The sequence below is a fragment of the Mustelus asterias genome, unplaced genomic scaffold (assembly GCF_964213995.1).
Source record: "Mustelus asterias unplaced genomic scaffold, sMusAst1.hap1.1 HAP1_SCAFFOLD_1264, whole genome shotgun sequence".
Lineage (NCBI taxonomy): Eukaryota > Metazoa > Chordata > Chondrichthyes > Carcharhiniformes > Triakidae > Mustelus > Mustelus asterias.
The window spans coordinates 87274-100000 of record NW_027591209.1 but is presented as its reverse complement, the minus strand read 5'-3'; the positions used below and the strand labels follow the sequence as shown (position 1 = coordinate 100000).

Here is a 12727-nt window from a genome sequence, read left to right as displayed (position 1 = left end):
AAAGCTCCCTCTACACTGTTCATCAAATACACCCAGGACAGGTACAGCACGGGGTTAGATACAGAGTAAAGCTCCCTCTACACTGTCCCCCATCAAACACTCCCAGGACAGGTACAGCACGGGGTTAGATACAGAGTAAAGCTCCCTCTACACTGTCCCCCATCAAACACTCCCAGGACAGGTACAGCACGGGGTTAGATACAGAGTAAAGCTCCCTCTACACTGTCCCCCGTCAAACTCTCCCAGGACAGGTACAGCACGGGGTTAGATACAGAGTAAAGCTCCCTCTACACTCTCCCCATCAAACACTCCCAGGACAGGTACAGCACGGGGTTAGATACAGAGTAAAGCTCCCTCTACACAGTCCCCATCAAACACTCCCAGGACAGGTACAGCACGGGGTTAGATACAGAGTAAAGCTCCCTCTACACTGTCCCCACCATCAAACACTCCTAGGATAGGTACAGCACGGGGTTAGATACAGAGTAAAGCTTCCTCTACACTGTCCCCATCAAACACTCCCAGGACAGGTACAGCACGGGGTTAGATACAGAGTAAAGCTCCCTCGACACTGTCCCCATCAAACACTCCCAGGACAGGTACAGCACGGGGTTAGATACAGAGTAAAGCTCCCTCTACACTGTCCCCCATCAAACACTCCCAGGACAGGTACAGCACGGGGTTAGATACAGAGTAAAGCTCCCTCTACACTGTTCATCAAATACACCCAGGACAGGTACAGCACGGGGTTAGATACAGAGTAAAGCTCCCTCTACACTGTCCCCCATCAAACACTCCCAGGACAGGTACAGCACGGGGTTAGATACAGAGTAAAGCTCCCTCTACACTGTCCCCCATCAAACACTCCCAGGACAGGTACAGCACGGGGTTAGATACAGAGTAAAGCTCCCTCTACACTGTCCCCCGTCAAACTCTCCCAGGACAGGTACAGCACGGGGTTAGATACAGAGTAAAGCTCCCTCTACACTCTCCCCATCAAACACTCCCAGGACAGGTACAGCACGGGGTTAGATACAGAGTAAAGCTCCCTCTACACAGTCCCCATCAAACACTCCCAGGACAGGTACAGCACGGGGTTAGATACAGAGTAAAGCTCCCTCTACACTGCCCCCCATCAAACACTCCCAGGACAGGTACAGCACGGGGTTAGATACAGAGTAAAGCTCCCTCTACACTCTCCCCATCAAACACTCCCAGGACAGGAACAGCACGGGGTTAGATACAGAGTAAAGCTCCCTCTACACTGTCCCCCCATCAAACACTCCCAGGACAGGTACAGCACGGGGTTAGATACAGAGTAAAGCTCCCTCTACTCTGTCCCCCATCAAACACTCCCAGGACAGGGACAGCACGGGGTTAGATACAGAGTAAAGCTCCCTCTACACTGTCCCCATCAAACACTCCCAGGACAGGTACAGCACGGAGTTAGATACAGAGTGAAGCTCCCTCTACACTGTCCCCCATCAAACACTCCCAGGACAGGTACAGCACGGGGTTAGATACAGAGTATAGCTCCCTCTACACTGTCCCCCATCAAACACTCCCAGGACAGGTACAGCACGGGGTTAGATACAGAGTAAAGCTCCCTCTACACTGTCCCCCCATCAAACAGTCCCAGGACAGGGACAGCACGGGGTTAGATACAGAGTAAAGCTCCCTCTACACTGTCCCCATCAAACACTCCCAGGACAGGTACAGCACGGGGTTCGATACAGAGTAAAGCTCCCTCTACACTGTCCCCATCAAACACTCCCAGGACAGGTACAGCACGGGGTTAGATACAGAGTAAAGCTCCCTCTACACTGTCCCCTATCAAACACTCCCAGGACAGGTACAGCACGGGGTTAGATACAGAGTAAAGCTCCCTCTACACTGTCCCCTATCAAACACTCCCAGGACAGGTACAGCACGGGGTTAGATCCAGAGTAAAGCTCCCTCTACACTGTCCCCTATCAAACACTCCCAGGACAGGTACAGCACGGGGTTAGATACAGAGTAAAGCTCCCTCTACACAGTCCCCATCAAACACTCCCAGGACAGGTACAGCACGGGGTTAGATACAGAGTAAAGCTCCCTCTACACTGCCCCCCATCAAACACTCCCAGGACAGGTACAGCACGGGGTTAGATACAGAGTAAAGCTCCCTCTACACTCTCCCCATCAAACACTCCCAGGACAGGAACAGCACGGGGTTAGATACAGAGTAAAGCTCCCTCTACACTGTCCCCCCATCAAACACTCCCAGGACAGGTACAGCACGGGGTTAGATACAGAGTAAAGCTCCCTCTACTCTGTCCCCCATCAAACACTCCCAGGACAGGGACAGCACGGGGTTAGATACAGAGTAAAGCTCCCTCTACACTGTCCCCATCAAACACTCCCAGGACAGGTACAGCACGGAGTTAGATACAGAGTGAAGCTCCCTCTACACTGTCCCCCATCAAACACTCCCAGGACAGGTACAGCACGGGGTTAGATACAGAGTATAGCTCCCTCTACACTGTCCCCCATCAAACACTCCCAGGACAGGTACAGCACGGGGTTAGATACAGAGTAAAGCTCCCTCTACACTGTCCCCCCATCAAACAGTCCCAGGACAGGGACAGCACGGGGTTAGATACAGAGTAAAGCTCCCTCTACACTGTCCCCATCAAACACTCCCAGGACAGGTACAGCACGGGGTTCGATACAGAGTAAAGCTCCCTCTACACTGTCCCCATCAAACACTCCCAGGACAGGTACAGCACGGGGTTAGATACAGAGTAAAGCTCCCTCTACACTGTCCCCTATCAAACACTCCCAGGACAGGTACAGCACGGGGTTAGATACAGAGTAAAGCTCCCTCTACACTGTCCCCTATCAAACACTCCCAGGACAGGTACAGCACGGGGTTAGATCCAGAGTAAAGCTCCCTCTACACTGTCCCCTATCAAACACTCCCAGGACAGGTACAGCACGGGGTTAGATACAGAGTAAAGCTCCCTCTACACTGTCCCCCATCAAACACTCCAAGGACAGGTACAGCACGGGGTTAGATACAGAGTAAAGCTCCCTCTACACTGTCCCCCATCAAACACTCCCAGGACAGGTACAGCACGGGGTTAGATACAGAGTAAAGCTCCCTCTACACTGTCCCCCATCAAACACTCCCAGGACAGGTACAGCACGGGGTTAGATACAGAGTAAAGCTCCCTCTACACTGTCCCCCATCAAACACTCCCAGGGCAGGTACAGCACGGGGTTAGATACAGAGTAAAGCTCCGTCTGCACTGTCCCCCCATCAAACACTCCCAGGACAGGGATAGCACGGGGTTAGATACAGAGTAAAGCTCCCTCTACACTGTCCCCATCAAACACTCCCAGGACAGGTACAGCACGGGGTTAGATACAGAGTAAAGCTCCCTCTACACTGTCCCCCATCAAACACTCCAAGGACAGGTACAGCACGGGGTTAGATACAGAGTAAAGCTCCCTCTACACTGTCCCCCATCAAACACTCCCAGGACAGGTACAGCACGGGGTTAGATACAGAGTAAAGCTCCCTCTACACTGTCCCCCATCAAACACTCCCAGGACAGGTACAGCACGGGGTTAGATACAGAGTAAAGCTCCCTCTACACTGTCCCCCATCAAACACTCCCAGGGCAGGTACAGCACGGGGTTAGATACAGAGTAAAGCTCCCTCTGCACTGTCCCCCCATCAAACACTCCCAGGACAGGGATAGCACGGGGTTCGATACAGAGTAAAGCTCCCTCTACACTGTCCCCATCAAACACTCCCAGGACAGGTACAGCACGGGGTTAGACACAGAGTAAAGCTCCCTCTACACTGTCCCCATCAAACACTCCCAGGACAGGTACAGCACGGGGTTAGATACAGAGTAAAGCTCCCTCTACACTGTCCCCATCAAACACTCCCAGGACAGGTACAGCACGGGGTTAGATACAGAGTAAAGCTCCCTCTACACTGTCCCCCATCAAACACTCCCAGGACAGGTACAGCACGGGGTTAGATACAGAGTAAAGCTCCCTCTACACTGTCCCCCATCAAACACTCCCAGGACAGGTACAGCATGGGGTTAGATACAGAGTAAAGCTCCCTCTACACTGTCCCCATCAAACACTCCCAGGACAGGTACAGCACGGGGTTAGATACAGAGTAAAGCTCCCTCTACACTGTCCCCCCATCAAACACTCCCAGGACAGGTACAGCACGGGGTTAGATACAGAGCAAAGCTCCCTCTACACTGTCCCCCCATCAAACACTCCCAGGACAGGTACAGCACGGGGTTAGATACAGAGTAAAGCTCCCTCTACACTGTCCCCCATCAAACACTCCCAGGACAGGTACAGCACGGGGTTAGATACAGAGTAAAGCTCCCTCTACACTGTCCCCCATCAAACACTCCCAGGACAGGTACAGCATGGGGTTAGATACAGAGTAAAGCTCCCTCTACACTGTCCCCATCAAACACTCCCAGGACAGGTACAGCACGGGGTTAGATACAGAGTAAAGCTCCCTCTACACTGTCCCCCCATCAAACACTCCCAGGACAGGTACAGCACGGGGTTAGATACAGAGCAAAGCTCCCTCTACACTGTCCCCCCATCAAACACTCCCAGGACAGGTACAGCACGGGGTTAGATACAGAGTAAAGCTCCCTCTACACTGTCCCCCATCAAACACTCCCAGGACAGGTACAGCACGGGGTTAGATACAGAGTAAAGCTCCCTCTACACTGTCCCCCATCAAACACTCCCAGGACAGGTACAGCACGGGGTTAGATACAGAGTAAAGCTCCCTCTACACTGTCCCCCATCAAACACTCCCAGGACAGGTACAGCACGGGGTTAGATACAGAGTAAAGCTCCCTCTACACTGTCCCCCATCAAACACTCCCAGGACAGGTACAGCACGGGGTTAGATACAGAGTATAGCTCCCTCTACACTGTCCCCCATCAAACACTCCCAGGACAGGTACAGCACGGGGTTAGATACAGAGTATAGCTCCCTCTACACTGTCCCCCATCAAACACTCCCAGGACAGGTACAGCACGGGGTTAGATACAGAGTATAGCTCCCTCTACACTGTCCCCCATCAAACACTCCCAGGACAGGTACAGCACGGGGTTAGATACAGAGTATAGCTCCCTCTACACTGTCCCCCATCAAACACTCCCAGGACAGGTACAGCACGGGGTTAGATACAGAGTATAGCTCCCTCTACACTGTCCCCATCAAACACTCCCAGGACAGGTACAGCACGGGGTTAGATACAGAGTAAAGCTCCCACTACACTGTCCCCATCAAACACTCCCAGGACAGGTACAGCACGGGGTTAGATACAGAGTAAAGCTCCCTCTACAGTGTCCCCATCAAACACTCCCAGGACAGGTACAGCACGGGGTTAGATACAGAGTAAAGCTCCCTCTACACTGTCCCCCATCAAACACTCCCAGGACAGGTACAGCACGGGGTTAGATACAGAGTAAAGCTCCCTCTACAGTGTCCCCATCAAACACTCCCAGGACAGGTACAGCACGGGGTTAGATACAGAGTAAAGCTCCCTCTACACTGTCCCCATCAAACACTCCCAGGATACAACTGGTCTCACCCAATCCCCTGATTGGAAGATGTCATTCATCCCTGTGATTGGCTAACCCCCAGGTCCCAGAGGTTGAAAGGTCAAGCTCTGAACTGCTGACCCCTCCCTGGTGGATCCGAATGGGCGCCGAACCATCGTTCCTTACCGTCATCCAGTGTGATGCCCTGGATGGAGATGGTCCGGAACGGCACCTCGCAGTCCGGGACATCAGCCTCTGTCCGTCTCTCTGCTGCCCTGGGCAACTCCGGCGTTGGCCCCTCCCGACACTCCGGCTCCCGGCACGCGCGGCCCTCCATCGCCTCCGAGAGGGCCGGGGGCGGGGAGTTGCGTGGGGGCCCGGGCCCGCCCTCTGGAGGGCCCACTCCCCGCTCTGCCTCCCCGAAGGCGCAGGGGCTGTAGGTGGGGCGGTGTTGGTGACTGTGGTCACCAGGGGGCGAGCTGGCCAGGCCGAAGGGCTCGGCTGAAGGGGGCGACGCCCAGTGGGGAGGGGAGTAGGAGCAGGAGGGCCCCTGCGGCGGATGGGCCAGGGGCGGGCCGTGGGCGGCGTGGCACAGAGGGTAGCTGTGGGTGCGGTGGGCCGAGGAGTGCTGGCGGTTGGCAGGGCTCGGGGGGTAACCCATGCCGGACGGGGTCAAGGGTCGGGTGGCTGGTCGGCCATCGTTGCAGGGGCTCAGGGGTTGGCAGGAGTTGCCGCAGGGGCTCAGCGGGGACCCGAAGCCGGGAGGGGCAGGCTCGATGCCCTCGTTCCATCCCAGGTGGAGAAGGAAGGGGTGCGGAGGGTAAGCGCCGGCGTCGGGGAAGAGCTCGGGCACGGGGCACGGCGGCGGGTTGGGCAGGGGAACGGAGGGCGAGGAGGGCCCCGGGTCAAGCACGGTGGAGGGCAGAGGGAACTGGAGGGGCGAATGGAACGCAGGGGATGACACCATCTCAAAGGCGGTGAAGGGTTCTTCTTTGACTAGAACTAGAAGGAAAACGAAGAGAAACGGGGAGATGAGACACAAGGAAATATCTCTGTGTCACTCGGGGGGTCTCACGGACAGCACAGCGCCAGTCGTGGGTCCAAGTTCTTGCTTCAGAACAGTGAGAGGGACAGTACTGAGGGAGTGCCGCACTGTCAGAGGGTCAGTGCTGAGGGAGTGCCGCACTGTCAGAGGGTCAGTGCTGAGGGAGTGTCGCACTGTCAGAGGGTCAGTGCTGAGGGAGTGCCGCACTGTCAGAGGGTTAGTACCGAGGGAGTGCTGCACTGTCAGAGGGTCAGTACTGAGGGAGTGCCGCACTGTCAGAGGGTCAGTGCTGAGGGAGTGCTGCACTGTCAGAGGGTCAGTACTGAGGGAGCGCCGCACTGTCAGAGGGTCAGTGCTGAGGGAGTGCCGCACTGTCAGAGGGTCAGTACTGAGGGAGCGCCGCACTGTCAGAGGGTCAGTGCTGAGGGAGTGCCGCACTGTCAGAGGGTCAGTGCTGAGGGAGTGCCGCACTGTCAGAGGGTCAGTACTGAGGAAGTGCCGCACTGTCAGAGGGTCAGTGCTGAGGGAGTGCCGCACTGTCAGAGGGTCAGTACTGAGGGAGTGCCGCACTGTCAGAGGGTCAGTGCTGAGGGAGTGCCGCACTGTCAGAGGGTCAGTACTGAGGGAGTGCCGCACTGTAAGAGGGTCAGTACTGAGGGAGTGCCGCACTGTCAGAGGGTCAGTACTGAGGGAGTGCCGCACTGTCAGAGGGGCAGTACTGAGGGAGTGCCGCACTGTCAGAGGGACAGCACTGAGGGAGTGCTGCACTGTCAGAGGGTCAGGACTGAGGGAGTGCCGCACTGTCAGAGGGTCAGTGCTGAGGGAGTGCTGCACTGTCAGAGGGTCAGTGCTGAGGGAGTGTCACACTGTCAGAGGGTCAGTACTGAGGGAGTGCCGCACTGTCAGAGGGGCAGTACTGAGGGAGTGCCGCACTGTCAGAGGGTCAGTACTGAGGGAGTGGGGCACTGTCAGAGGGTCAGTACTGAGGGAGTGCCACACTGTCAGAGGGTCAGTACTGAGGGAGTGCCGCACTGTCAGAGGGTCAGTGCTGAGGGAGTGCCGCACTGTCAGAGGGTCAGTACTGAGGGAGCACCGCACAGTCAGAGGGTCAGTACTGAGGGAGCACACTGTCAGAGGGTCAGTACTGAGGGAGTGCCGCACTGTCAGAGGGTCAGTGCTGAGGGAGTGCCGCACTGTCAGAGGGTCAGTGCTGAGGGAGTGCCGCACTGTCAGAGGGTCAGTGCTGAGGGAGTGCTGCACTGTCAGAGGGTCAGTACTGAGGGAGTGCTGCGCTGTCAGAGGGTCAGTAGTGAGGGAGTGCCGCACTGTCAGAGGGTCAGTACTGAGGGAGTGCTGCACTGTCTGAGGGTCAGGACAGAGGGAGTGCCGCACTGTCAGAGAGTCAGTACTGAGGGAGTGCCGCACTGTCAGAGGGTCAGTACTGAGGGAGTGCCGCACTGTCAGAGGGTCAGTGCTGAGGGAGTGCCGCACTGTCAGAGGGTCAGTACTGAGGGAGTGCCGCACTGTCAGAGGGTCAGTACTGAGGGAGTGCCGCACTGTCAGAGGGTCAGTGCTGAGGGAGTGCCGCACTGTCAGAGGGTCAGTACTGAGGGAGTGCCGCACTGTCAGAGGGTCGGTACTGAGGGAGTGCCGCACTGTCAGAGGGTCAGTGCTGAGGGAGTGCGGCACTGTCAGAGGGTCAGTGGTAGATTATGTTGGGCACTCACCAGGCAGGTATTGGAACTCCTGGCATGTACTGCGTTTCCTCTTCCCATTGCAGACCAGAAAAAGGACTGTGGCAGATCTGCTGAGGGTCTGCTGTCGATACGGGGGCACCTCAGCCACGATCAGGGTCTGCAAGACAGCGAGGAGAGAATGAGGGGAGTTCCAGAGAGAGTTACAGACTGGAATCTAATCGAGGGGTTCGGGTGGTTTATATATAGAATAACAGATACCCAGGAGTGAGTTACAGACTGGAATCTAATCGAGGGGTTCGGGTGGTTTATATATAGAATAACAGATACCCGGGAGTGAGTTACAGACTGGAATCTAATCGAAGGATTCGGGTGGTTTATATATAGAATAACAGATACCCGGGAGTGAGTTACAGACTGGAATCTAATCGAGGGGTTCGGGTGGTTTATATATAGAATAACAGATACCCGGGAGTGAGTTACAGACTGGAATCTAATCGAGGGGTTCGGGTAGTTTATATATAGAATAATAGATACCCGGGAGTGGGTTACAGACTGGAATCTAATCGAGGGGTTCGGGTGGTTTATACATAGAATAACAGATACCCGGGAGTGAGTTACAGACTGGAATCTAATCGAGGGTTCGGGTGGTTTATATATAGAATAACAGATACCCGGGAGTGAGTTACAGACTGGAATCTAATCGAGGGGTTCGGGTGGTTTATATATAGAATAACAGATACCCGAGAGTGGGTTACAGACTGGAATCTAATCGAGGGGTTCGGGTGGTTTATATATAGAATAACAGATACCCGGGAGTGAGTTACAGACTGGAATCTAATCGAGGGGTTCGGGTGGTTTATATATAGAATAACAGATACCCGGGAGTGAGTTACAGACTGGAATCTAATCGAGGGGTTCGGGTGGTTTATATATAGAATAACAGATACCCGGGAGTGAGTTACAGACTGGAATCTAATCGAGGGGTTCGGGTGGTTTATATATAGAATAACAGATACCCGAGAGTGGGTTACAGACTGGAATCTAATCGAGGGGTTCGGGTGGTTTATATATAGAATAACAGATACCCGGGAGTGAGTTACAGACTGGAATCTAATCGAGGGGTTCGGGTGGTTTATATATAGAATAACAGATACCCGGGAGTGAGTTACAGACTGGAATCTAATCGAGGGGTTCGGGTGGTTTATATATAGAATAACAGATACCCGGGAGTGAGTTACAGACTGGAATCTAATCGAGGGGTTCGGGTGGTTTATATATAGAATAACAGATACCCGGGAGTGAGTTACAGACTGGAATCTAATCGAGGGGTTCGGGTGGTTTATATATAGAATAACAGATACCCGGGAGTGAGTTACAGACTGGAATCTAATCGAGGGGTTCAGGGTGGATTATATATAGAATAACAGATACCCGGGAGTGAGTTACAGACTGGAATCTAATCGAGGGGTTCAGGTGGTTTATATATAGAATAACAGATACCCGGGAGTGAGTGACAGACTGGAACCTAATCGAGGGGTTTGGGTGGTTTATATATAGAATAACAGATACCCGAGAGTGGGTTACAGACTGGAATCTAATCGAGGGGTTCAGGGTGGTTTATATATAGAATAACAGACACCCAGGAGTGAGTTACAGACTGGAATCTAATCGAGGGGTTCAGGTGGTTTATATATAGAATAACAGACACCCAGGAGTGAGTTACAGACTGGAATCTAATCGAGGGGTTCAGGTGGTTTATATATAGAATAACAGACACCCAGGAGTGAGTTACAGACTGGAATCTAATCGAGGGGTTCAGGTGGTTTATATATAGAATAACAGATACCCGGGAGTGAGTTACAGACCGGAATCTAATCGAGGGGTTCAGGTGGTTTATATATAGAATAACAGATACCCGGGGGTGAGTTACAGACTGGAATCTAATCGAGGGGTTTGGGTGGTTAATATATAGAATAACAGATACCCGGGAGTGAGTTACAGACTGGAATCTAATCGAGGGGTTCGGGTGGTTTATATATAGAATAACAGATACACGAGAGTGAGTTACAGACTGGAATCTAATCGAGGGGTTCGGGTGGTTTATATATAGAATAACAGATACCCGGGAGTGAGTTACAGACTGGAATCTAATCGAGGGGTTCGGGTGGTTTATATATAGAATAACAGATACCCAGGAGTGAGTTACAGACTGGAATCTAATCGAGGGGTTCGAGTGGTTTATATATAGAATAACAGATACCCGAGAGTGAGTTACAGACTGGAATCTAATCGAGGGGTTTGGGTGGTTTATATATAGAATAACAGATACCCAGGAGTGAGTTACAGACTGGAATCTAATCGAGGGGTTTGAGTGGTTTATATATAGAATAACAGATACCCGGGAGTGAGTTACAGACTGGAATCTAATCGAGGGGTTCGGGGTGGTTTATATATAGAATAACAGATACCCGGGAGTGAGTTACAGACTGGAATATAATCGAGGGGTTTGGGTGGTTTATATATAGAATAACAGATACCCGGGAGTGAGTTACAGACTGGAATCTAATCGAGGGGTTTGGGTGGTTTATATATAGAATAACAGATACCCGGGAGTGAGTTACAGACTGGAATCTAATCCAGGGGTTCAGGGTGGTTTATATATAGAATAACAGATACCCGGGAATGAGTTACAGACTGGAATCTAATCGAGGGGTTCAGGGTGGTTTATATATAGAGTAACAGATACCCGGGAGTGAGTTACAGACTGGAATCTAATCGAGGGGTTTGGGTGGTTTCTATATAGAATAACAGATACCCGGGAGTGAGTTACAGACTGGAATCTAATCGAGAGTTTCGGGTGGTTAATATATAGAATAACAGATACCCGGGAGTGAGTTACAGACTGGAATCTAATCGAGGGGTTCGGGTGGTTTATATATAGAATAACAGATACCCGAGAGTGAGTAACAGACTGGAATCTAATCGAGGGGTTCGGGTGGTTTATATATAGAATAACAGATACCCGGGAGTGAGTTACAGACTGGAATCTAATCGAGAGGTTCGGGTGGTTTATATATAGAATAACAGATACCCGGGAGTGAGTTACAGACTGGAATCTAATCGAGGGGTTCAGGGTGGTTTATATATAGAATAACAGATACCCGGGAGTGAGTTACAGACTGGAATCTAATCGAGGGGTTTGGGTGGTTTATATATAGAATAACAGATACCCGGGAGTGAGTTACAGACTGGAATCTAATCGAGGGGTTCAGGGTGGTTTATATATAGAATAACAGATACCCGGGAGTGAGTTACAGACTGGAATCTAATCGAGGGGTTCGGGTGGTTTATATATAGAATAACAGATACCCGGGAGTGAGTTACAGACTGGAATCTAATCGAGGGGTTCGGGTGGTTTATATATAGAATAACAGATACCCGGGAGTGAGTTACAGACTGGAATCTAATCGAGGGGTTCGGGTGGTTTATATATAGGATAAGAGATACCCGGGAGTGAGTTACAGACTGGGATCTAAGCGAGGGGTTCGGGTGGTTTATATATAGAATAACAGATACCCAGGAGTGAGTTACAGACTGGAATCTAATCGAGGGGTTCGGGTGGTTTATATATAGAATAACAGATACCCAGGAGTGAGTTACAGACTGGAATCTAATCGAGGGGTTTGGGTGGTTTATATAGAGAATAACAGATACCCGGGAGTGAGTTACAGACTGGAATCTAACGAGGGGTTCAGGTGGTTTATATGTAGAATAACAGATACCCGGGAGTTAGTTACAGACTGGAATCTAATCGAGGGGTTCGGGGTGGTTTATATATAGAATAACAGATACCCAGGAGTGAGTTACAGACTGGAATCTAATCGAGGGGTTCGGGTGGTTTATATATAGAATAACAGATACCCGGGAGTGAGTTACAGACTGGAATCTAATCGAGGGGTTCGGGTGGTTTATATATAGAATAACAGATACCCGGGAGTGAGTTACAGACTGGAATCTAATCGAGGGGTTCGGGTGGTTTATATATAGGATAAGAGATACCCGGGAGTGAGTTACAGACTGGGATCTAAGCGAGGGGTTCGGGTGGTTTATATATAGAATAACAGATACCCAGGAGTGAGTTACAGACTGGAATCTAATCGAGGGGTTCGGGTGGTTTATATATAGAATAACAGATACCCAGGAGTGAGTTACAGACTGGAATCTAATCGAGGGGTTTGGGTGGTTTATATAGAGAATAACAGATACCCGGGAGTGAGTTACAGACTGGAATCTAATCGAGGGGTTCAGGTGGTTTATATGTAGAATAACAGATACCCGGGAGTTAGTTACAGACTGGAATCTAATCGAGGGGTTCGGGGTGGTTTATATATAGAATAAC

General features: G+C 51.8%; 1 protein-coding gene across 2 annotated transcripts in view; it reads right to left on the bottom strand.

Moving 5' to 3' along the window:
• The window catches only part of LOC144488069 (uncharacterized), a 95357-nt gene that overhangs the window by 1381 nt on the left and 81249 nt on the right, over positions 1 to 12727 (bottom strand). For both annotated transcript variants that reach the window (XM_078206092.1, XM_078206093.1), the window contains exons 6-7: positions 8359 to 8485; positions 5773 to 6588 (exon numbers count right to left, since the gene is read on the bottom strand). In XM_078206092.1, the coding sequence (XP_078062218.1) occupies positions 5773 to 6588; positions 8359 to 8485 (943 nt within the window). The remainder of the gene's footprint in view (positions 1 to 5772; positions 6589 to 8358; positions 8486 to 12727) is intronic.